The sequence below is a fragment of the Mastomys coucha genome, unplaced genomic scaffold, assembly GCF_008632895.1.
Source record: "Mastomys coucha isolate ucsf_1 unplaced genomic scaffold, UCSF_Mcou_1 pScaffold20, whole genome shotgun sequence".
In the NCBI taxonomy this organism is placed as follows: Eukaryota; Metazoa; Chordata; class Mammalia; order Rodentia; family Muridae; genus Mastomys; species Mastomys coucha.
The window spans coordinates 79,170,487-79,195,028 of NW_022196903.1; the positions used below are offsets into that span (position 1 = coordinate 79,170,487).

At 38.4% G+C, this 24,542-nt stretch overlaps 1 protein-coding gene across 7 annotated transcripts in view; it reads left to right on the forward strand.

The window, feature by feature from the left end:
- Positions 1-24,542, forward strand: part of Alms1 (ALMS1 centrosome and basal body associated protein) — a 106,436-nt gene that overhangs the window by 7,821 nt on the left and 74,073 nt on the right. For 4 of the 7 annotated variants that reach the window (XR_004122097.1, XM_031382389.1, XM_031382387.1 and 1 more), the window contains exons 2-8: positions 2,009-2,134; positions 3,355-3,547; positions 8,133-8,250; positions 9,435-10,984; positions 11,351-11,469; positions 15,428-15,587; positions 20,415-23,576. Coding sequence is in view for 6 of the 7 variants with exons in the window: in XM_031382389.1 (XP_031238249.1) it covers positions 2,009-2,134; positions 3,355-3,547; positions 8,133-8,250; positions 9,435-10,984; positions 11,351-11,469; positions 15,428-15,587; positions 20,415-23,576 (5,428 nt within the window). In the remaining variant the exon portion in view is untranslated. The remainder of the gene's footprint in view (positions 1-2,008; positions 2,135-3,354; positions 3,548-8,132; positions 8,251-9,434; positions 10,985-11,350; positions 11,470-15,427; positions 15,588-20,414; positions 23,577-24,542) is intronic. The other 3 variants (XM_031382388.1, XM_031382391.1, XM_031382392.1) reach the window with 3 other exon arrangements.

Here is a 24,542-nt window from a genome sequence, read left to right on the forward strand (position 1 = left end):
AGGAATCCACCTGCCTCTGCCTCCCAAGTGCTGGGATTAAAGGCGTGTGCCTACCGCCCCGGCTGTTTCTTAATTTCTTATAAACTCAAGAGTTGCGTATAAAAGTCATTAATTTTGCAACTTCTCTTGTTAATTTGTAGTAGATTCTTTGTTTTGCTTCTAGATAGAAATTGATTAAGTGAATTTGGATTTTTTTAAAAAAATTGGCACCAGGTGGTGGTGGCACACACCTATAATCCCAGCTCTTGGGAGGCAGAGGCAGGCAGATTTCTGAGTTCGAGGCCAGGCTGGTCTACAAAGTGAGTTCCAGGACAGCCAGGGCTACACAGAGAAACCCTGTCTTGAAAAAATAAATAAAAAACCCCAAAAAATTGGAATTTAAAAAAAAAAGTTTTCATATTACCTTTTAACCAACAGAGGAGTTGCTTTTCAGCATTGTTGATTCCAGCAGCCCGAGGAGCTCCTCCCAGGTACTACACTCAGGTCTCAGGTGAAGCAGAGGTCTTAGGCTACAGAAAGAATTTTAGCACAGATCAGTGAGAAGCAGAGTTTATTATTAACAGTATACTCCCAAGACTTTTCAAGAGAGACTCACACTAAATATTGTATCAATTTTCAAGTTATCTTGTTTAAAGGATGTAATATATCAAAATTTAAAAGATTAAGTAAAATGTGCTGGACGATAGATGGTGAGGAATGTCTTTAATCTCAGTACTCTGGAGTCAGAGTCAGGAGGATCTCTGTGTTCCAGCCCAGGCTGGTCTACAGAGTGAGTTCTAGGACACCAAGGACCACACAGAGAAACCCTGTCTCAAAAAACAAAACAAAAATAAAGTACAATGTTTTGGTATGCTTATTTTTTCTTTTTGAGACCATAATATAATAACATAATGTCTCTATTTCCTTTCTTCCCTCGAGACCCTTCTATATACCCCTCCTTGGGCTCATTGAATTTATGGTCTCTTTTTTCATTAATTGTTCCATGTGCATACATATATGTATATGTCTATGTATGTATATATCTCTTAAATATAACCTGCTCTATCTAAAAGATTTTTTTTTGTTGTTTTTTTTTTGTTTGTTTGTTTGTTTGTTTGTTTTTTGAGACAGGGTTTCTCTGTGTAGCCCTGGCTATCCTGGAATTCACTCTTTAGACCAGGCTGGCCTTGAACTCAGAAATCCTCCTGCCTCTGCCTTCCAAGTGCTGGGATTAAGGCATGCGCCACCACCACCTGGCAAAAGATTTTATTTAACAAGATTATAAGTTACTTATGGGTGTTTTGTGGAGGTTTTTAGATGAATGCTGATAAGATAGATTAGGTCATATATATTTTTTCTGCTGTAAGGTTCCTTCTCATAATACGTCTGATTTGATTCATATGTATTTAATATTATAAATAGGAATTTTCCCCCAAAATTTACTGAAACAGTGAAGTTTGTCTTACTGTACATGTACCCCAAACCAGTTCAGGCCAGATCAGCCTTTCTCTTCTACCTGTCTAGATACATTGGGATTATACTTGAATAGAAACAGTCTAGATTTGATTGTTAGGGGCAGAGAAGCTTGTACTATTGCTCAGAGTGAAGAGTACATTCTGCCTAGTGTGGGTGGAGAGTAGAGGGTCCTGAGATTGCTAGGTGCATTGTTTGAGAGGGGTATGAGTACATGCAGGAGAAGGAACTAGACTGTCACGTATATTATTACAAGGGTTGTGTGTACATAATCCAAACCAAATAGGGTCTCAAGCCACAGAACTATTTCTTATGTTTGCCTGCCTTATAATGACTTCCCCCACACCCTCCTGTGAGGGAAGATCAATAGGTCCAGTCTTGAGAGTCTCTTGTGGATAAGTTACAGCTGCTTCTAATGAAGATGGTAATGCTGTTATGCTTGGAGAATAGCATTTTATAACAGAATGAAAGCATTTTATAAAGTGAAAGGTATGTTCTAGCATGACTACTTTTGTTATTGTACATCACTCAGCTTATGTGTGCTTTGACTTTTCAGGTTGTTGCACCGACTTGCCATGTATGGCAACAGTCATCATATCAAGATAATTTTAGAGCCCAGTTTTCCAACTCCAGTACAATGTTATTGGAAACAGCAGGCCAGTGGGGCTCTGAGGAGGATCAGGTAAATCTGGGACAAATTCTTTTTCTTTTTACCAGTGGCACAAGAAATGTAGTATGTCTCAGTGTCCTAATGGTGCTCATAACTTTATGTAGAACAGAAGCTTGTCCCTGCTTTCTTGGTTTCAATAGTCTACATTCTTGTAGAGTATTGTAAAGGGCTTTGACTATGTGCATTATGTCTTGGGATACTTAGCATACAAGAAGTTAAAACATTCAAAATTACAAACTCGTTACTTGAAGATAATTTATTTTAAGAGGAAAGGTGTCTATTTCCAATTTTTTTTGGTCTGTTTTTTGAGGCAAGGTTTCTCTGTATAGTCCTGGTTGTCCTGGAACTTGCTTGTAGACTATGCTGCCTTTGAACACTACCTGCTTCTGCCTCCCCATTGCTGGGATTAAAGGTATATGTCACCACTGCCCAACTATTTCCATTTTTAAACAGTTAAGTTTATTGCTGTATAAAGAAATGTATTAAATTGAACTGTTTTAGCTATACAGTTCGTCAGATGAGCTTTGGAAGATAAAGTCACATACCACTATGGTTGAGACATACAGCTTTGATATTATGTACAAAAGATTCTGAATGCTATTTTAATCATTGCCTTCTCCAGTCCCTGATCTTAAAGGAATCTTCCTGTAGTTGTCATAACTTTGCCTTTTCAAAATTATAGTGCGAGGACTTTTAAAATCTGATTTCTTCCTTTCTTTCTAAAATTAGCCTATGTCGCATGTATCAGCTCTTTAATTTTCATTGTTAAATAATATTCTTTGAGGTTTTTTTTTTTTTGAGTAAACATGACTTTCTGTTGAGTAAATACTTAGGAGTAGATTAGCTAAATGCTATCATGGTATATTTAACTTTATGAGAACATGCTAAATTATTTTCTGAAGTACCTGTTCCCATTTTGCCCAAGGAACACTGTTGCTAGGTTTGGAAATAATTGTTCAGTTTTTTTTTTAATTACTATAGTATAGATTTGTCATGTAGTACCAAATGTATTGATTTGACAATGAGAACTTAAATATAGCGTTAAGTGTCAGTGACTGCCTGGTACTAGTAGAGAAGAATGATTGGAAGACAATGAGAAGGAGGTTAATGGAGCAAGAAGGACTGTTTTTGACCTCTGGTGAGAATGTTAGATATGCTATGAGTAGACAGTGTTATTAATGTGTTGACTCAGTTAGTGACCAAGCTCTCTTCCTTTAACATTTTCCTTTCAGAGAGCAGAGTCTTGGCATTGTCTTCCTCAAGAAAGCGATTCTTCTCAAACCTTGGATATGTCCCAGACTGGGATTGGCAGAGTAGAAGCAAAAGAAGTAACAGACTTACCCTCTGAGGAGGGAGGTGAATTGGCTCAGTCACAGTGTCCAGTAAAGGAACCAAAGCTGAATCGCTTGTGTTCTCCATTGCTAGGTAATGCCTTTCTCTCTATATTTTAACATTTATTTTATTTCATATGTATGGGTGTTTTACTTGCATGTTATGTCTGTGCATCGTTTTCCTGCCTGTGCCCATGGAGACCAGAAGAGTCCCTGGAACTGGAATTATGGGTGCTGGGAATCAAACTCAGATTCTCTTGAAGGGCAGCCAGTGTTCTTACCTGTTAAGCTCTCTCTTCAGCCTTAAATGGCCTCTGTGTCTTTAACCAGAGGTAATAGCTTATATTTCTTTTCTTTCCTTTTCCTTTTTCTTTTCTTTTTTTTTTTCTCTCTCTTTTTTTTTTTTTTTGAGACAGGGTTTCTCTGTAGCCTTGGCTGTCCTGGAACTCGATTTGTTGACCAAGCTGGCCTCAGACTCACAGAGGTTCTACCTGTCTCTGCATCCTGAGTGCTGGGATCCGAAATGTGAGAGGCACCCCTGTCCGGCAATAGCTTATATTTCTAAAAGCACTTTGTGTATGTGTGTGCACACAGTAACTTGTTAATTTGTTCCTAACTAAACCTTTTTTTTTTAATTGATGATCTCTGTGGAGCTATACTCAAAAGAATTGGTTGGTTTTAGTTTTCCACACCAGCTGGTAGGGATAGCCATATTGAATATACTATTGATCCTCGTTTTAGCATTGTTCATAGAAGGTTGAAAGATGATCACTTCCATTCTCATGGGTATTTATCACTAGTCTTCCATAGCACAGTTGCTCTTGGAAAAAGCACATTTTATCTTTTTTTTTTTTTTGGTTTTTTTCAAGATAGGGTTTTTCTGTCTGAAGGATAGCCCTGGCTGTCCTGGAGCTCACTCTGTAGACCAGGCTGGCCTCAAACTCAGAAATCCACCTGCCTCTGCCTCCCAAGTGCTGAGATTAAAGGCATGCACCACCACTGCCCTGCTCATTTGCTTTTTATTGTTCTGACAAAGATCATGAACAAAAATATCTTAGGGAGAACAGAGTTTATTTGGCTTATGTATCCTGGGTCACAGTCCATTAAGAGAAGCCAAGGCAAGGACTCAAGACAGGAACTGAACCAGAAGCCATGGTGGAACTCTCCTTACTGGCTTGCTCACCCTGCCTTTTTATACAACCAGGACCACCTGCAGGCCGCCCACAGTGGGCTCAGTCCTTTCAAATCAATTATTAATCATGAAAATACCTTCCAGACTTGCCTATGGGCAACCTGATGGAGGTAATATCTCAACTAAGGATATGTCTGTGTAAATTTACCTTATTTCATCCTGAGACTCATTCTAAGCCAATGTTATCTTCAGCTTTGAGAACAAAACAAGATGAAATTGAGTTATTTCTTTGAAGTTGATCATCCTGCTTGTTTTTTAGTGTAGAATGGCTTTCTTAGCTCTTTACCAAAAATAAACCTCAAGTAACTTTCAAATCAAAGTATTCAACCATAAAGATGGTTTTATAGAGCTTTGTAAAGAAGAAGACTAGGACCCAATTGAGCATATTCTTTTCAAAACAAGCTAATGTTTTGCAAGCCAGGATGCTAGTACAGTGTTATGTGGTGTGGAATATTAAAGTCTGTTGTAGGTTTCCCTTTGGAGAAAGGTGGTTGACCTTGCTGAGAGGAGATGGCTGTGATCAAATGATTGAAGGCTGCCTTGCTAAGGAGAAAGTAACTCCTTTTTGTCCACTAGTTTATGGAACATATCTAAATGCATATTGTGTTTTAATCCAAGGGCAGTTAGATGAACACTACCTCCTTTTCTCTGAAGAAATTTCCATAGTTACAAAACAAGAGCAGAAGTCTATAAACTGTAGACCACAGTCAAAAATTTGTACTTTTTTTTTTTAAAGATTTATTTATTTATTTTATGTATATGAGAACACTATAGCTGTACAGATGGTTGTGAGCTATCATGTGGTTGCTGAGAATTGAACTCAGGACCTCTGCTCGCTCTGGTCAACCCCGGTCATTACAAGCCCTGCTCGCTGTACACTGTAGCTGTCTTCAGATACACCAGAAGAAGGTGTCAGATCTCATTATGGATGGTTGTGAGCCACCATGTGGTTGCTGGGATTTGAGCTCAGGGCCTTTGCAAGAGCAGTGAGTGCTCTTAACTGCTGAGTCATCTCCAGCCCAAATTTGTACTCTTTATGAGTGCAGATTTTAAGAATGTTTATTTTACATATTTATTTAATTTAGCTGTTCTCAGAAAGTCTTGACATACTCTATCTTCCTGGAAATTCTATGTCTGTCTGCTTCAACTTCCCAAGTGCTGGGACATATGTGTGTACTACCCAGCCTGATGCATATTTGCTTTTTACTTTTATTGTGGTACTCTAGATTTAACCTAAGGCTTTGCAGATGCTTGGCAAATATTTTACTGCTGAGCTATAGCCCTCACCATTTGAATTTTTAAAAGATTGTGAGAATGAAGTATATGTGACAGTTCATATGTTGTCAACAAGCCTAAAATATTTATGTTCTGACCCTTGACAAAAAAATGATTCCTAACTTATAGTGCAGAGGTTAAAATGAGGACATGTAAAGTATAGGATGCTGCATTTAACTTAATATAAGATCTTTTTAGAAAGGTAATATACCAGCAACTGAAAATAAGTTCTTTTACAGCAAAATGTCAAGGAAAATTCTATAATAGAAAGATTTCAGCATTGAATGAGAGACTATACAGTGCAATTTCTTATATAGATGCAGTTCTTCCTTGTCAGTAGATAAAAGCTACTGGGTCTTGCATTGTATGGCCACTGGACATGCCATTCCCAATGTCTGTCCGGCATGGATGCTTCATGGTATTAGGCTTTCAGCAATGACAGATATCATTGATATGATGGGTGATGGAGGGACCCACGCTGGCAACATCTATCCAGATGTGAGGAAACAACAGTTGAGAACAAGTATGAGGAAGTCACTGCCAGTTATCTGTACAGCCTTCTCATCAATTATATATATATATATATATATATATATATATATATATATATATATATATATATATATATATATATATATATATATATATATATATATATATATATATACATGGCATGCTTGAAAATGAACAATTCTGGCTTGCTCCTTTAAAAAATACATTTTTCTACTTAACTTGTCTTAACTCTCAAAACACCACTCACATTTTTGTTTTTTGTTTTTTGCTTTTTGTTTTTCAAGACAGGGTTTCTCTGTATAGCTCTGGCTCACTCCGTAGACCAGGCTGGCCTTGAACTCAGAAATCTGCCTGCCCCTACCTTCCAAGTGCTGGGATTAAAGGTGTGCGCCACCACTGCCCAGCTGCTCACATATTTTTAAATATTTAAGGAGATACTCAAATGGTGCTTACAACTAATTACTTAAGATTTTTTGTTATATCTCAATGTTTATGATAATAAATATTTCTGTAAATTCTGGAATGTGGTTAGGGATAATTAATTTTTAATTTTATTATCTATTTTTCATATTATTTATTATTTTATGTGTATGGGTGTTTTGCCTGCATGTATGTTTGTGTACCACTCGAGTGACTGGTGCTGGAGGAGGCCAGAAGAGGGTGTCAGATCCCTTGGAACTGGAGTCACAAATGATTGTAAGTCATCATGTAGGAGCTGAGGATCAAATGTAGGTCCTCTGTAAGAGCAACAGCCAGTTCTTTTAACCATTGAGCTCTCTCTCCAGCATCAGCTAATTTCTAAAACAGATTACCAAATAGTTTTAAATGACCAGTTTACCTAGTTAATTGAAAATAATTTAAAAGTGAGGCCTTGTTTCAGTATTATTTTGAATGTAATTTTGATCCTCATCATTTCTTAGCAGTGTCCTAGGGCCCCAGAGCCCTTAGATTACCCTTTAATATATTCATATATAAAATTTCATATGAAGATTGAGGAGCTAGCAATATGACTTAGCAGGCAGAGGCACCTGCTGCCAAACCTGATGACCTAGGTTTGGCTCTTCCCACACATGGAAAGAGAGAAATGATTACTGCAAGTTGTTTTCTGATTGCCATTTGATCACCAGTGCATACTCACACCCACCCACCCACCTAACACCCACACAGAACAAAAATTAATAAGACACCCTTTAATTGCTAATGCTTGTTAATTGTTAATGTAAATTATATAGCAATTTGCAAAGAAGTTAGAATGCTGTCATTTAATCTATTTACATATGAAGATTATTTAATAATAATTAAGTTTTTTCTTTTTCTTTTTGTTTTTTCGAGACAGGGTTTCTCTGTATAACCCTGGCTGTCCTGGAACTCACTCTGTAGACCAGGCTGACCTCGAACTCAGAAATCCACCTGCCTCTGCCTCCCAAGTGCTGGGATTAAAGGCGTGCGCCACCACCGCCCGGCAATATTAAGTTTTGTAAATAAATTTCCTTACCTCTAAGATAGTAATGGTACTCATCTTTAAAGTCCTCATGGACTAAATGAGTACTGTATATTAAATGTTTAGACTTTTTCCTACTCCATGGATGATTGCTGCTGTTATTATATTATTATTGTAATGAGCTTTAAAGAATTGCATGAGTAAGGTAAACATTGTACTTTTCGATTGCTCAGCCTTTCTACATTTGAAACTTTACAGTGATAAAGGATAACTTTGCTGTTCCTGATTTGCCTTTGCTGACGTGTTTAATACAAGACCAAGAGGCTGAGCCTGATTCCTTGTTTCAACAAAGTGAACTAGAATTTGCACCTTTGAGGTAGGATGACTCATTCTAAATTTTCTACTCTTAGAGTAAGTTGTTAATAGTATTAATGGTTTCAGGCTAAATTGGAATTGGGAGTAGATATTCTTAGCACATTCTTACGTCTTAAATTGATGCAGTATTTTACATGTAGAGATGTATCATGTAACTATAGTTTATTTAGAAATTATGTATGGTTTTGTGTAGCCTTTAGGCATACTTTGGTTATCAGTACCTGAGTTTCCTATTCTAAGTCTCTGTATGCTGCTGCCATCCTTCCCCTCCATCCTACCTTCATTCTGCAAGAAAGCAGGCATTGATTTCTAGGATATTAATTTATGTACACTTTAAGCTTGCTCAGCTTTTATTGAATCAGTCTAGTTAGCTTTCTTTATACTGTGCAAATATCAAGTAAGATTTTTGTAATACTTCAAATTGATGTCTTTTAGAACAATCAAAATAGAAAGGACATTATGTAATTCTTCAGAAACATACTTGGTGCTGGGTGGTGGTGGCGCACGCCTTTAATCCCAGCACTTGGGAGGCAGAGGCAGGCGGATTTCTGAGTTCGAGGCCAGCCTGGTCTACAGAGTGAGTTCCAGGACAGCCAGTGCTACATGGAGAAAAACCCTGTCTCAAAAACCAAAAAAACAAAACAAAACAAAACAAAAAAAACCCAAACAGAAACATACTTGGAACTGTCCAAGGCTTTGTTTTCTGTTAAAACCAAAAGAAAACTCTACCTTAAACTCAAAACTCTAGATATTTAAAAAGTAAATTTAGATACCCCCTGTCATTATGTTGTATATTACTTTAGAATCATGGTTACAAAGTTCTTTGTTCCCTTTAGATTATCAAGGTGATTAATCTCTATTGTATTTTTGGATATGAGGAATATAAGTTTGACGAGTATCAGTTCATAGTAGGTAGCATGCATTTAAAATAGCAAACCTTATAAAAAGGCAAGCTTTTAAACTTTTTTTTTTGAGAATGCGGAGGCAATATCAGGTGGTAGTTTACTTACTGGTTGCAAAATTTTCTTTGCTAAATCTTTAGCTAAAGATTGAAGATTAGAACTTTTAAAAAATTTACTTTTACGTAAGCCTGATTTTAGTGATACTAGGTTTGTATTTTTATATTAGTATTTAAAAATTAAAGTGTCAGGAGCTAATTATTCCTTTATAACTTCATATTTTCAGAGGGATTCCTGATAAGTCTGAAGATACTGAATGGCTTGCTCGCCCGTCAGAAGTTAGTGAAGCTTTAATCCAGGCCACCTCAGAAACATCTTCAGACTTAGTTAACAGCTGCGTTAGTATATCTCAGCATCCACTCACAGGTAGCACAACTTTTGGGTCTCAGCGTTCTCTTTTCATGTTTGAACAAGAGAGTGATAGAGAAACTGTACTATCTAATGCTCCTGATGAACTGAAAAGCCCAAATGACTCTGATCATGATGCCCTGCATTCATATATGTCATGGCCAACAGAAAAGGACACTCAGCAGCCAGAAGGCAACTTGGCTGATAAAGACCAAGTTTCCACCTCAACTTTATCTGATATTAGTGATGAAAGTATAGCTGCTAACAGAAACAACAGTTTTGGTGTATCTTGTTCATATAATCAGTATTGGAACCAGGAAGCCTTACAACAAACTGAAGCATGTCTAGCCAGTAAGGACCATGCTTCCTTGTCATGTGAAATTGCTCCTTTTCCTAATAAAATGCCATACTCTTTCCTGCAATGCATGTTAAAAAGAGGAAAAGGGGCTCCCTTGACCTCTGATACTCATCTTGAGAATGTTTGTTTAAGAGCTCCAGCAGAAGATGAGATGAGTCAAAAGAATGATTCTTTGAAGGGTTATGAAGGAATTGAAGATCTGCAGAAAGAATTATCTCAATTTTTTAAGCAAAAGGAGACTAGAAATACTTCAGCATCTTCTCAGGTGCATGCCAAATACCCAGAGATAAAGTATATTGGGACTGTTGCCGTCCCTGATAGTCAAAAACAAGTTGCAGATGCACATATACTCTACAGAGGATTTGATATCTCTGGTTGTCCTCTTCAGACAGTCAAATTCAACTTGGATGAGACATCAGAACAACTCTGTTTTCAAGAGGAAAGAAACCAAAAGGCAGCTTCCACTTTTGGTGAGAAAAATGTTGATGCTACTGAAAATGTAGCCTTTGAGGCAATTATTGCCTCAATTGAGTCTTCTAATCAAGGGAGTCTTATAAGTGAGACCCAAACTGACAACACTGAACTGTTAGCAGATGACAGTGAAGAGAAAGAACCCCTAAAACCAGATCTTTCCCCATTAAATTGTAAGGACGAAATCTCTTTCATCGATAAGCTTAAGCATCTAAAATACCAGTCTACTCCTGGGGTGTTTGAACCAGCAGAATCAAAACCATTGTTGTGTAAAGAAGATGATGCTAGCTCCCTATGTCTGTATCCAGATTTAAGATTACCCTTTAATGCTTCCCAGAACGTGCTCAGTAAGCCAGTTTCTGTCATCCTAGCGCTTAAGTCATCTTTAAGTGAAAAAGCTTACAACCAGGCTTTTGGTCTTGAGGAAACACAGTCACCTTCATTTCAATATGGTATAAACAATCTTGACCTTACAGAGAAGGTAGGATCTTCAAACATTAGTTTTGCAATGAAAGTATCAACTTCAGAATCTTGGGTTTTACAAGATTTAAAGCAGCAGACCATTGAAGAAGTTGCAGATTCCTCAGACTATAATTTGGGTAAGGATGTAAACTAGTAACCCCATTGAAGGTCTGATCTGCTGCTGTGTGGAGCAGTTTTTTAGGACACTTGGCAGCATGTGATGCAAGTCCCACTTTGCATTAACACTGATTCATAATGCATCACTGATTGTAGTTAGCCAAGAGGTATTGCTGGAAGCTGATGGAGGCCAAAGTGAAATTCCTGGGCCTTGGGGGCTGAGTCAGGGTGTGTGTGTGTATGTATGTATGTATGTATGTATGTATGTATATGTGTGTGTGTATGTGTGTGTGTGTGTGCGTGTGCGTGTGTGTGTGTGTGTGTGTGTATGTTATAGTTATGCAACGTGACTTTTCCCTTTTTCTTTTTCCTTTTTTTTTTAATAGAGGGCCTGCAGGGGAAGGTTGAATCTGGCATCCTTACTCTGTGTGGTGATGCTAAGTACTCCAGCCTATATGAAAATGCTGGTGCACACAGTGAAAGAATTGCTGAATTGCAAAGAGAGGTGAGATACAGTAAAGTGATCATTATAGAATACAGTCCTTTCCAGTACTGACTCAGGAAATGGTATTTGTTTTTTATCTTTTACTGTTTCCCAGCCATGAGGCCTACAGGCTAACTGGTAAGTATTGAAGCTTGCAGACTTAGAGGATTTGATTGATAATCTTTGTGAAAGCTCATTGTTTTGGCTACTTACTTTTACACCATCATCGGAGGCAAGCCATTTTGAAAAGCCTGTAAGTTACTTGACATTTTTTATGGATAGGTAAAGAAATATTTTAGTTGAAAAGAACATCGTAATGGAAGTAAAGAGCTCATTTGTTTTTGATACCAATACTGATGTACAATGTGGTCTTCATCTCATATCCAGGAATATGATTCTACTAAGTGTTGACAGAAAGATTGTTTCATAGCTCGAGTAACACTTCACAGGTTCTTTCATGTCTTAGGAAAGGACATCTTTTGGCAGTCTAGGCTTTTTATCTTTTTTTTTCTTTCTTCTTTTAGTTCTTTGAGACAAGTTCTCTTAAGTAGTCCTGGCTGCCCTAGAGTTTGCTGTGTAGGCCAGGCTGGCCTTGAATTCAGAGAGATCTTGTGCCTCTGCCTCCCAAGTGCTGGGAGTGAAAGCATATAGTACCACCATGTTCAGCCCTCTAGGCTTTTATTTTGAGGTATCCTTTTCATGTTGGGCTAGCAAGAATATTTGGAATATGTGAAAACAAGACACATTCAAAGTTCTTGAAAGTTTTGACTGAAGGCATTTAAGAAAATGCCAAGCATCATTGTTTTCCTTGAAAGGATACTTCAGTGCAAAGTGCAAACTAGTCAGTCTTTCTCAAGATACCTGTCTCTTCTCAAATGAACAACATAAGCTTGTATACATTCCCCACCTGTCTGCTCATGCCACCATTATCGTGTCTGTAGTAAAAGTAGTGACTCTAGGGCCTTCCATCAATTCTTTATAAGGAAGGCTTCATTGGCTTGGGTCTTTGGACCTCATTGAGTCCCACCCTTGTTTGTGTAATGTATCCTTATTCACAGTTAGAAGCTGGTATGGGAAGATAGCAAAGATAACGTGGAGACTTTTCCTTTTATTTGTAGGTTGTTGACTGTGTAAGAAAATTTCATGGGATTAATTTGTTTTCTTCAATATTCTAAAGTATGCATTGTTTGAATTTTTAAGTTGAGGAGAATGGGGTTAGAAATAATGGTTAATACTCTGCTTAGGTTCAGTGCCAAGAGGTTCATAGGTCACAGCATTTCACTAGTCTATCCTGTCATATTGGGTTTGTATGGATTATTTTGGTCCACAGTTTACAAGGAATACTTCTAGGATCATAATTCACTATTTAAGATTACTAATAGGAAACCTCACTATGTTCCTGAATGCTGTCTTATGAACTGCCTACTACCAGTTAACCCTCTCTCCTCAAGAGGTCTATTTTTTTCTGAATTGCCATTAACTGTGCTTCTGGATGGTAATCTTTTCCAAGTTAGGCCCTTTATGGTATCTTACTTTTTTGTTTGTTTGTTTTTGTTTTTTTTTTTTTGAGATGGGCTTTCTCTGTGTATCCTTGGCTGTCCTGGAACTCACAGAGTTCACCTGCCTTTGTCTCCTGAGTATAGGGATTAAATGCATGTGCCACCACTGCCCAACAGGATTTTAAAATGAACATTATGCTTACCTCCAATTCAACATGTATATCAAAATGGCTCATATATCCCCTATATTAGGCTGATCCTGCAGATTCTTCTTTTTTATAGAAATGTTAGCATTTTTCTAGTTTCTTACTTACTTTTTATTCTTTGTTCGTTGGCAATTAAAAAATTGGGAATTTCCAGAGGACCCAAGGTCAGTTCCTAACACCAATATCAGGTCACTTACAACCACCTGAAACCAAAGCTCCAGAGGATCGTCAGGAACCCTCTTACGGCCTCTGGAAGCACCTTCATCCATGGAATGAACATACATGCATGCATACATACATATTACATTCATTCATAACATACATACATATAAATAAATAAAACATCTTTTAAAGTAATGGAAATTAAGGGTTGAAGGCCAAGCTTAGTGATAGAGCATTTGCCTACATGCCCAAGGTCCTGGGTTCATTACCTGGCACCACACATACAGATTTAAAAATGGGAAATAAATCTGAGCATTTTTCTTCCTGGTTCCTTTCATTTTCAAATAGTTCTTCAAATTTGTTGATCTATTAAATACTTCTCATCCTTTTAATTCTACATTATTTTCTCTTCTCTTAGTCAACAGGCCACGAAGTTATCTGTGTATTCTTTGGTATCACCTGCTCTAATAGCTTTTATGTTTGAAGGTGTGCTAATAGTACATTTTTATTGAAGTCAAGATTATAATATTTTTTCTTCTGTTATTTGGAAGCAATGGAAAAAAACTAATTCATTCTCTTGTATCTACCTATATCTACTTTTATCTCCCTCCCCTCATCTTTACTCTGTCTTCCTCCCACAAGCTATACTTAAAAGAAATTAAACTTTTAGGAATGAGATTCTTGACTTAAAAAAATTTTGGGCTTCTCGGTATTTATATTTTGGACTATATCTTTTTGACCTAGAGAAGCACTTTGTATTTAAGTCTGTTTTCTAGCATTTCTGGCCACTACTCACTAGGTATCAGCAGCTCCTTGTCTTACCCCTCCTGTTCTCACCATTTATGACAACTAAAAAAATGTTTCCTGACACTGATAAATTTCTCTTTGCAAGGGATAGGATTTTCTCAGATGAGAGCTAGTAGACTTAGAAAAGCCTTTCTGGAAGTAGAGGTAGAATATTAATTCCTACATGTGACTGCCAACTTCTTGACAACTGAAAACCCAGTAAAAATATATAATAAGTAATGTATACCTGTAGTCCTTGCACATGAGATGTGAAAACAGGAGAATCAGGAGTTCAAAGCCAGCCCCAGCTATCTAGAGAGGAGTTTGAGGTCAGTTTGGGCTACATGAGATCCTGCTCCAAACATACAAACAAGTAAACAAATAAAAAATAAAATCTGGTATGTGTATTTTTGGATTCTGCCCTGAAAGGGCATGACTAATCCTTTATAAGGTTAATCGTGCTATATGTTTTTACCTATGTGTCTTATGAGCTTAGTGGAGATTTAATATGCATTTATGATTTAAAGCCATCAGTTACTGATATGTGATACTCTCTAAGGCAGCATTGTAAACCACAGAACCATTGTTGCTGTCTTAACCAAAAAAGTATGATCTGTCTATGAATTCAAGTGGCTTGAGAACATGAATCTCTTTCTGTTACTAGACTGGCCCAGGTCTCACTGTTAGCTTCCACTGGTCTCAAACAGTCTTCCTTCTGAGATTTCAGGGGGGTATACCACCACACCTGGGAGGAATAGAATCATAAGTAACTGGTAAAACTCCTCAGTGTGTTGTGCTGGGGAGATGGATCATCAGTGAAGAACAATTGTTGTTCTTTTTAAAAGATTTACTGTATTTTTATGTGTGTGAATGTTTTGCCTGCATGTGTATCTGTGTACCACATGCTTGTAGTAGTATCTTTGGAAACTAGAGGAGGGCATTGGATTTTCAAGGACTGGAGTCAGACAGTTGTGAGCTGCCATATGCTGGCTAGGAATTGAACTCAGGAAGAGCAGCCAGTACTCTTAACTACTGCAAGTCTTTCCATCCCCAACTTGTTCTTAGAGAAGATCTGGGTTCTATTTCTAGTGTCCAGATGGTGAGTCGTAATCATCTGTAACTCTGGTTCCAGGGAATCCAACAACTTTCTCTAAACTCTATACCAGGTGCACATACATACATGCAGGCAAAACACTCGTATAATAAAATGAAATTAAGTAAAAAGAATTATTAAACCTCTTGTGTTCATTTTTATAATGAGGTTTGTTTTTAGCCAACTAAGTGTCAAATTAATAGAATTTTTTTCCTCCATTTCTCATTTCATAGGTCGACTGCTCTAATCTGGGCATTAGCCAGGCTTCTCCATCTTCATTGCCTTCATTTGTTCCTCAGGAACCAACTAGTGAGTCAGAATATCATTCCTCCAATCTCAGAATGTTGAGAGTATCTCCTGCCACTCTGCTAACAATGCATACACATTCAACAGGTATGTAGAAAATGGAGGTGTTAAATATTCTCTTTATATCTAGGTCATGATTATTGTCTTACCATGCCTTTCTAGCAGTTGGATGGATTAAAGGATGCCCAGATGTCTTTTTTTTTTTTTTTTGGTTTTTCGAGACAGGGTTTCTCTGTATTGCCCTGGCTGTCCTGGAACTCACTCTGCAGACCAGGCTGGCCTCAAACTCAGAAATCCATCTGCTTCTGCCTCCCAAGTGCTGGGATTAAAGGCGTGTGCCACCACTGCCTGGCACCAGATGTCTTATTTTGTGTTTTATTACTGTGATAACACCACGGCCAGCATCAGTTTGGGGAGGAAAAGGTTTATTTCATCCAAACAACTCTTGGTTGCTCTTCATTACTGAGGGCAGGAACTCAAGCAGGAACCTTGGAGGGATGCTGCTTATTGCCTTGCTCCTCCTGGTTTGCTGTTTTTTTTGTTTTTTGTTTTTTGTTTTTTTCCTTACATAATCCAGGACCTGCCCAGGCGGTAGCACCATCCATAGTGGGCTGGGTCCTTTCTTCCCTCATCAATCATTAATCAAGAAAATGCCCCACAGCGTGCCTGTAGGCTGACTTTATGAAGGCATTTTCTCAGTTGAGGTTCCCTTTTAGATGACTGTAGCTTGTGTTAAGTGGACAAAAAATTAACGAGCACACCAGATAATTGGTAAAGCAGTATTTCTGCACATACCTGAGGTTTGAATAAGTAGACTGAGTAAGGAAGGTCTGACTTACCATTGTGTGTTTGTCCAGTTGGTTGAGACCTGGATTGAACAAAAAGGCCCACTGGGGCACCTTTTACTTGCCCTTGAACACAGAACTCCAGGTTACTTGACCTTTAGGGCAGTTTCCCTGTCTTTGCTCTTAGATTCAGTTATACTGTTGGTATAATCATAATTTTGGGATTTTGGAGTGTGAGCCAAGCCATACCATCAGGTTCCTTAGGCTAACATACATCCTAGGATCAATTTCTTCAATTTCTTCTGAGAATTACCTACTAATCTTTTTTTTTTTTTTTTTTTTGAGACAGGGTTTCTCTGGCTGTCCTGGAACTCAATCTGTAGACCAGGCTGGCCTCAAACTCAGAAATCCTCCTGTCTCTGCCTCCCAAGTGCTGGGATTAAAGGCGTGCGCCACCACCGCCCGGCCCCTGCTAATCTTTTTATTTAGTCATTTCCATTTAGTTTTCCCTTCAATATAAATTCTGAGATAAGGATCTTACTATGTAGCTCTGGCTGTCTTGGAAGTCAATGGATAGACCAGGCTGGCCTTGAACTCACAGAGTTCTGCCTGCCTGTACCTTGAGTGCTGAGATTAGGTGCATACCACCATGCCTGGCAAATTTTAAGTTTTCAGTAGGCTACTCAATCTACCTCTACTACTCACCACCTTCCTCAGTAAACAATACTGCTTTCCTCCTCAAAATGATCTGTGCTCTTTTGTACGAGATTATTTGTATCCATAATTCTCTTGAGCTCAATTACTTTTGCCTTCCAGTTATGAAAAATGTTTTTTGAGAAGATGGGGATTCATATAATCAGAGTGATTATGTCCCCTGAAATTTTCTCTTTGAAATTTAGAGTAATGGCATTAGGAAGTAGAGCCTTTGGAAGGTCACAAGAACTCTTAGTGACAAAGTAAGGACCTTGGAGTCATCCCTTATCACTCTCTGCCCACATGAACACAGTACAGTGGGATCTTCTGTTTCTAAGAGGCCCTTGCCAAGTGCTATGTCTACAAGCACCTTCATGTACGGTGTCCTTCCTCCTTTCTTTGTGAAAATAGGCGTGTATTCTAAGTCCTTATATGTTGGACCAGAAAGGCCTCCTTAAGTGTTTACATAGATGATACCACTAAATAGAGCTTTGGAAGAAATTATATTCAGAAACCATTTTTTTTTGTTGTTTTGTTTTTTGTTTTTTGAGACAGGGTTTCTCTGTGTAGCCCTGGCTGTCCTGGAATTCACTCTGTAGACCAGGTTGGCCTCGAACTCAGAAATCCACCTGCCTCTGCCTCCCAAGTGCTGGGATTATAGGCGTGCGCCACCACCGCCTGGCTTCTTTTTTCTTTTTTAGCCAGGGTGACTGGTCAGATTACTGGTTATTGATCAGTTGTCTTTGTCTCTTCAGTGCATGTGGACTTCGGATAATATTTTTTGAGAGTTGGTCTTCTCTTTCAATTATGAGTTCTAGGAATTGAACTCATGATACCAGGCTTGTATGGCAAGCAATCTTACCCTGCTGAACCAACTCACTAAGTCCTATTTTTTAAGCATTTGATCATATTGTTGGAAACAGGAGGCCTTTGATTTCTCTTCCTTTTCTATTTGCATATCTTGTATTTCTCTTGTCTTATTATTTTAGATAAGACTTTAATTAATATGTTTAATCTGAGGTGAGAAGGTAGATACTCTTAGATTTTCAGCTATTTCCCATTTAGGAATATGTTGGTTTATATGTAGCCTTTATTATATTGAGATATGTTTCTTCTGTTTCTAATTCTTCAGGGCTTTTATCTTAGTGGGTGTTGGACTTTGTCAGTGGTACTTTCTATATCTGTTGAAGTGATTATGTGATTTCTGTCAGAGTTTATTGATAATGTATGTTGTGCATATTGACTTATATATGTCATATCATTCTTACATTCCTGGAATTAAGCTAACTTGGGCATTCATGGTAAATTATCCTTATAATGTGTTGCTGAATTTAGTTTACAATATTTTACTGAGATTTTAAGCATTTGTGTTCTTCTGGTGTACTGACCTATTATTTTCTTTTTTTGTGAGTCCTTGTTCACTATTGGTATCAGAGTAATACTGAGTTCATAAAATGAATTTGGTAGTATTCCTTTTTTATCCTATTATATGGAATAGTTTGGGGACCGTTGGCAGTTCTTTAAAGATCTGGTAGGGACTAAAGAGATGATTTAATGTTTAAAGAGCACTGGCTATTCTTCTAGAGGACCTTGTTTTGATTCCCAGCATCACTTGGCAGCTAACAACATCTACAACACCAATTCACACCAGTTTATACCTTGCTTTGGTCTCTGCAGGTACTGCATGCATTTGGTGCACAGACATATTCAGATAAAACACCCATACACATAAAGATAAATAATGTTTAAAAAAAGTTCTAGTGTAGAGCCAGAGGGTTGGCTCAGTGGGAAAAAGCACTAGCTGTGCAAATTGGGTGTTTGATTCCTGTGAAGGGAGAACTGACTTTTGAATGTTGCCTTCTGACCTCTAATGCACAACATTGTACACTGGTGTCTTAGTCATTGTTCTATTGCTGTGAAAGAGACACTGACCAGGGCAAGTCTTACAAAAGAAAGCATTTAACTGGGGGATTGCTTTTATTTTCTGGGGCTTAGTCTATTATCATCATGATGGGGAGCATGGCAGCACACAGAGGTTGGAGAGTAGTCTCTGAGACTTTTAGATTCTGATCCATAGGCAGAGAGAGAACCTGGGCCTGGCATGGGCTTTTAAAAACTCAAACCCCACTCCCAGTGACATACTTGCTCCAACAAGGCCACCTTCTAATCCTTCTAATCCTATCAAAAAGTTCCACTCCCTGGTGACTAATTTAAGCATTCTAATATATAAGCATATGGGGGCCAATCTTACCACCACAGCTAGTATTTGTGTACATGCATACACTAAGTAAAATTAAGTATTAAAACAAAAATTTAAAAGAATAGAGTGGTGGTTGTGTAAGCCTTTAGTCCCAGTTTTTGGAGGCAGAGGCAGGTCTGGTTTACCGAGTGAGTCCCAGGACAGCCAGAGCTTAGACCCTACCTTGGAAAAAACCAAGGGAAAAAAAAGTCTGATAGAATTTAGTAATGACATGGCACCACCTGGACCTGGACATTTTTAGGTGACTTTAAAAAAAAAAAAACTACTTCAGACTCATTGCTTGTTGTAGGTATGTTTAAGTTATATCTTTGTTTAATTTTTATAGTTCATATGGATGGTGGTTTGAATGAAAGTTGCCCCTCATAGACTCATTTATTTGAAAACCTGGCCTCTAATTGGTGGAACTGTTTGGGAATTAAGTGATGTGTCTTTGTTGGCTGAAGTGTCGGCCATGAGTGGGCTTTTAGGTTTGAAAAGGCCATACTATTCCCAATGAGTGCTCTCTCTGCCTAGTGATTGTATTTCAAGATGTAAGAACTTAGTTACTGCTCTAGGGCCATGCTTGCCTGCCACCATGTTCCCTGTCAATGATGGTCATGAACTCACCCTCTTGAAACTGTAAGCCCCAGTTGTAGATTAAAATACTTAATATAAAAAAAAAACAAAAACAAAAAAAGGTTTCTTTTAAGGTTGCTTTGGTCATGGCATCCCTTTATAGCAATAAAAATGTAACTAAGGAAATGCATGCTTAAAAATTTATCCGTTTTTTTTTTAAAGATTTTCCAGCTTATTGGCATATGGGTTTTCATATTAATGTGTTTTAATAATCCTCTGAATTTTATTGTTATCTATTGCAATATCTCCCTTTTTCACATCTAATTGCATTATTTTGGGTATCTTTTCTTTTGGGTAGTTTTGCTAAGAATTTGCTAACCCTCTTGATCTTGTCAAAGAACCCTCTCCTTGTTTCATTAGCTCTTCTGTTCTCTGTCTCCATTTCAGTAATTTTTGTTCTGATCCTTATTTCTAGCTACTGATTACACATTTGCTTCCTATTTATTTTCTAAGACGTTGAGTTCCACGATTAAGTTCTTTATTTGAAAGCTCTGACTTTTTTAATGTAGGTATGTGTAGCTTTAAACTTCCTTCTTAGAATGGCTTCATTGTATCTCACAGGATCTGTTGACCAGAAGATTGGAGCTTCTGCTTACTCACAGGGAATAAAGCCTGAAGAGTTGCCAGATAGGCATCTTACTGAAGAGATTCGGAAAGTGTCACCTGCTTCTAAGACAGCTGACCAGAAGCCTGAGGTGCTACCAATACAGTCTAGTCCTTACTCTAGAGGAATGAAATCTATTTTCTATCAACATCCTGTGTCACACAGTCATCAGGGCAAAGAGCCTCCAAATGTTTCAGCTGTTTGTGGTTCAGCTGGGAATAAAGCTTTCTACCAGCAAACATTATCAAACAGTCTTCCAGCTGAAGAAACATTGCCAGTTTCTATTATTCCTGGCCTAGGTGACCAGAAGACTCCTTTACCATCAGAATTCTCTCTTTCCTATTCTCCTAGCGGAAAGAACCTGCCTAAAGATGTTGTGAATGTTTTCATTGATTCTGGATCTGCTGACAAGAAGGCTGACATTCCAGCTATGTCCTCTAGTACCTACCAGCACAAAAGGAAACCTGGTATTATTTACCACCAAGAATTGCCAGACAGTCATGTACCTATAGGGACTAGAAAGGTTGCATTTGAATCTGGACCACCTGACCAGAACACTGGGGCACCAACAGTATCTCCTACTTCCTACTTCCCTGGAGAAGAGTCCATTATTTTTTACCAAGCTGGCTTTCCAGGTAATAATCTGTCTGCAATGTCTTTCAAAGTTCCACGGATTTCTGGATCAACTGAACAGACTAACATAACAACAGGGCCATCAGGTTCCTACTCAGTTGGAGAGAAGTCCATTATTTTCTACCATCAGGCCTTACCAGATGGTCATCTTCCTAAAGAAGCTTCACCTGCACCAGCTGACCCAAAGACTAGAGAGCTACCAGTATATTCGGCTTCCTGTTCTGTTGGAGTAAAGCCCATTATTTTTTACCAGCAGCCTCTGTTGGCTGGTCAGCTAACTAAAGGTCACAAAGAATCAGTTGTTCCTGGACCAACTGACCAGAAGGCTGGCATACCAACAGTGTCTTCTACTTCCCAATCATATATAGAGAGGCGTACTGTTTCTTATCAGCAAGAGTTTCCAGATCTTAGTGAAAAAGCTTTGAAAGTTCCAGGTGGTGTTGGATCCATTGAACAGAAAACTCAAATACCAGTAGTGTCTTCTGCTTTCTTATACAGAGAGGGGCCTAGTGCTTACCAGGAGGATTTGCCAGATCTTACTGATGATGCTTTGCAAATTTTAGGTGTTCCTGAAGAAATTCCTTCTGTCTTTTACCAGAAGAAGTTACCAGATGGTACTGAAGTATCTTTGAAATCAGTAGGCTCTGGCTGTACTGATCAGAAGACTAGGGCACAGATAGTCTCCTCCTCAAATAGAGAGAAGTCCAGTGGTTTTCATCAGGAGGAATTGCCAAATACTGGTAGGCATGCATTAGGTGCTTTTCATCCTGAACCAGTTGTCCAGAAGGTCGGGAAACCAACAGGACCTTCAAGTTACTATCCACAGGGAGAGGCCAGTGCTTTGTCTCCACAGGAATTGCCTGCCGGCCATCTCACAGGAGAGACTCTGAAGGTGTCAGATGGTTCTGCACTTGCAGCACAGATGTCTGGGATACCAGCAGGACCTTCCAGTTCCTACTTCCATAAAGAAAAGCCCAGTGATTATCAAAAGGCCTCACCAGATCGTGATCTAACTGAAAATTCTTTGAAGGTTTCAACTGTTCCTGGACTGTCTGATCAGAAAAAGAGACCTGCAGTCTCATCTGGTTCCTCCCCACACAAAGAAAAACAGAAGATTTCAGCTGCAGATTTGCTGGATGGCCAGACGGCCGAGTTGCCAACAGTTACTCAGAGGTCCTGTTTACATAGAGATCCTGCAGTTTCAACTGTGATCAAACCAGATGACCAAAAGATTCCATTACCAACAACTTTTCATGGCTCCTGTGCTCAAAAAGTAAAACCTGTTATTTTCGTTCAAAAACAGTTACAAAATAGAGATCAAAGTGAAGATATTCCGAAGATTTCAACTGATTCCAAGCCAACTGTTGTAAATGCAGTTGTATCAGGACTCCTGTCTGGTTCTTATTCACACAGAGAGAAGTCAGATTCATCTTACCCACAGGAACTGCCAGATAGACATCTAACTGAAGTTGATCTGAGGGTTTCAAGCAGTCTTGGTCAAGTTGACCAGATTTCTGGGCTACCTACAGTTATTCCTGGTACTTATTCACACAGTGAAAAGCACCAGCTTGTCTCAGAACATGTCCAAGAGCTGATGGATAATTTGAATTCTTCTGAGTCTTGTCTCAGTGTGGATAGTATGCCTTTAAATTCACAAATTGATGATGGAGTTACTTTATCTAAGCCAGAATCTTTAGGTTTTGCCAATGTTGGCTGTGAGAAAATCCAGGATATAGATCATGGTTCCAAAACTCTTAAAGAAATTCAGACTCTCTTAATGGAAGCAGAAAATATGGCACTGAAACGATGCAATTTCTCTGTTCCCTTAGTCCCTTTCAGAGATGTTAACGATGTTTCATTTATACAATCAAAGAAGGTAGTTTGCTTCAAAGAATCCTCCACAGCTGATGGTTGTATCCAGAGGGAGTCATTTGTAGAAGAAGTCCCACACATTGAATGTGTACAGAAGGACATTGGCACACAGACGAACCTTAAGTACCAGAGGGGTGTTGGAAATTGGGAATTTATTAGTTCAACTACCTTTAGAAGTCCTCTACAGGAAGCAGAAGGCAAAGCTAGAGTGGCATTTGATGAAACTTTCAGGCAATATAAAGCTGCCAGGTCTGAACCTGAAGGCTGCAATACAGGCATTGGGAATAAAATTATTATCCCTATGATGACAATCATAAAGAGTGACTCGAGTAGTGATGTAAGTGATGGTTGCTGCTCATGGGACAATAATTTACCAGAGTCTTTGGAATCTGTTTCTGATGTTTTTCTAAACTTCTTTCCATATACTTCACCCAAGACAAGCATAACAGATAGCCGAGAAGAGGCGGGGTTGTCAGAGAGTGAGGATGGCTATGGGAGTGCAGATTCCTTGGCTGCACATGTGAAGTGCCTTCTGCAGTGTGAATCCTCACTGAATCAAGCCAAACAGATACTTAAAAATGCAGAGGAAGAGGAATATCGGGTCCGAACCCAAGGTAAGGACTGCCTGACATAATAGTCACATTCAGGCTTGTGAACATTACAGCTTAGCAGTTTAAAGTGAGACATTTGGAGTTCTACATTTGTTTTCTTATAGAACTGTAGAACGATCATATTTCCTATGTACAATCTGGAAAACAAGAACAGTGCAGTAAATGAGACATATGATCAGTAGTGCTGGTCTGTGTTTATGGTGTTAGAAGAAGGAGATTCTCATGTTAGATGGACAGTAAGAAAATAGTTTGGCCAATGGTTTGGACTTCCTTAGTTAATTCTCTTATTGTAATATCCTTGTTTGGGGACACATATGCCTCCAATTTGTTCTTCAGTAAGTTGTTTTGTATTCTAAATCTATGTATGCTTTCTCTCTCTTTTCTAATGAAATTTTTGGAGTTGATCTAAAATCTAAGGGGAAAGACACTTACAGGTCTTTAGTACTAAAACTTTGGTAGGAGATCTAAGTTTACAGGGTATTTATTAGCTTCATTAATCTCTAATATGATCTTTGTAAAGGAGACATAATAATCTTTAAGACAGAAGGAATGTGTTTTGGGTAGTAACTTGTACCTGGTTCAGGACTGGCTCGGAATCTTGAGGTTAACTGCCTGTGTGCTTCCTTGTACATTTGGATTCTGTCAAAATCTCCATAGTTTTGCTTGTATTAGGTATGTAGAGGTGTTAGTAACTATTGCAAGTACTATGGGGGGATAAAGAGACTTTGATTAAAAGAAAAATTAAGATTAATGATTTAAATACTATTAGATTGGCTTCTTTGGAGATAAATCTGTAGAGGATGGTTTCAAAAAAACTCAGACTTTTAGTTTATTTATGGTGACACATAACTTGTTATCTCTGTACTAGGAGGCTGAGGCACAGATCATGAGTTCAGGGTTATCCTGTGTCTTATTAGGGATTTACTGCTATGAATAGATACCATGACCAAGGCAACTCTTATAAGGACA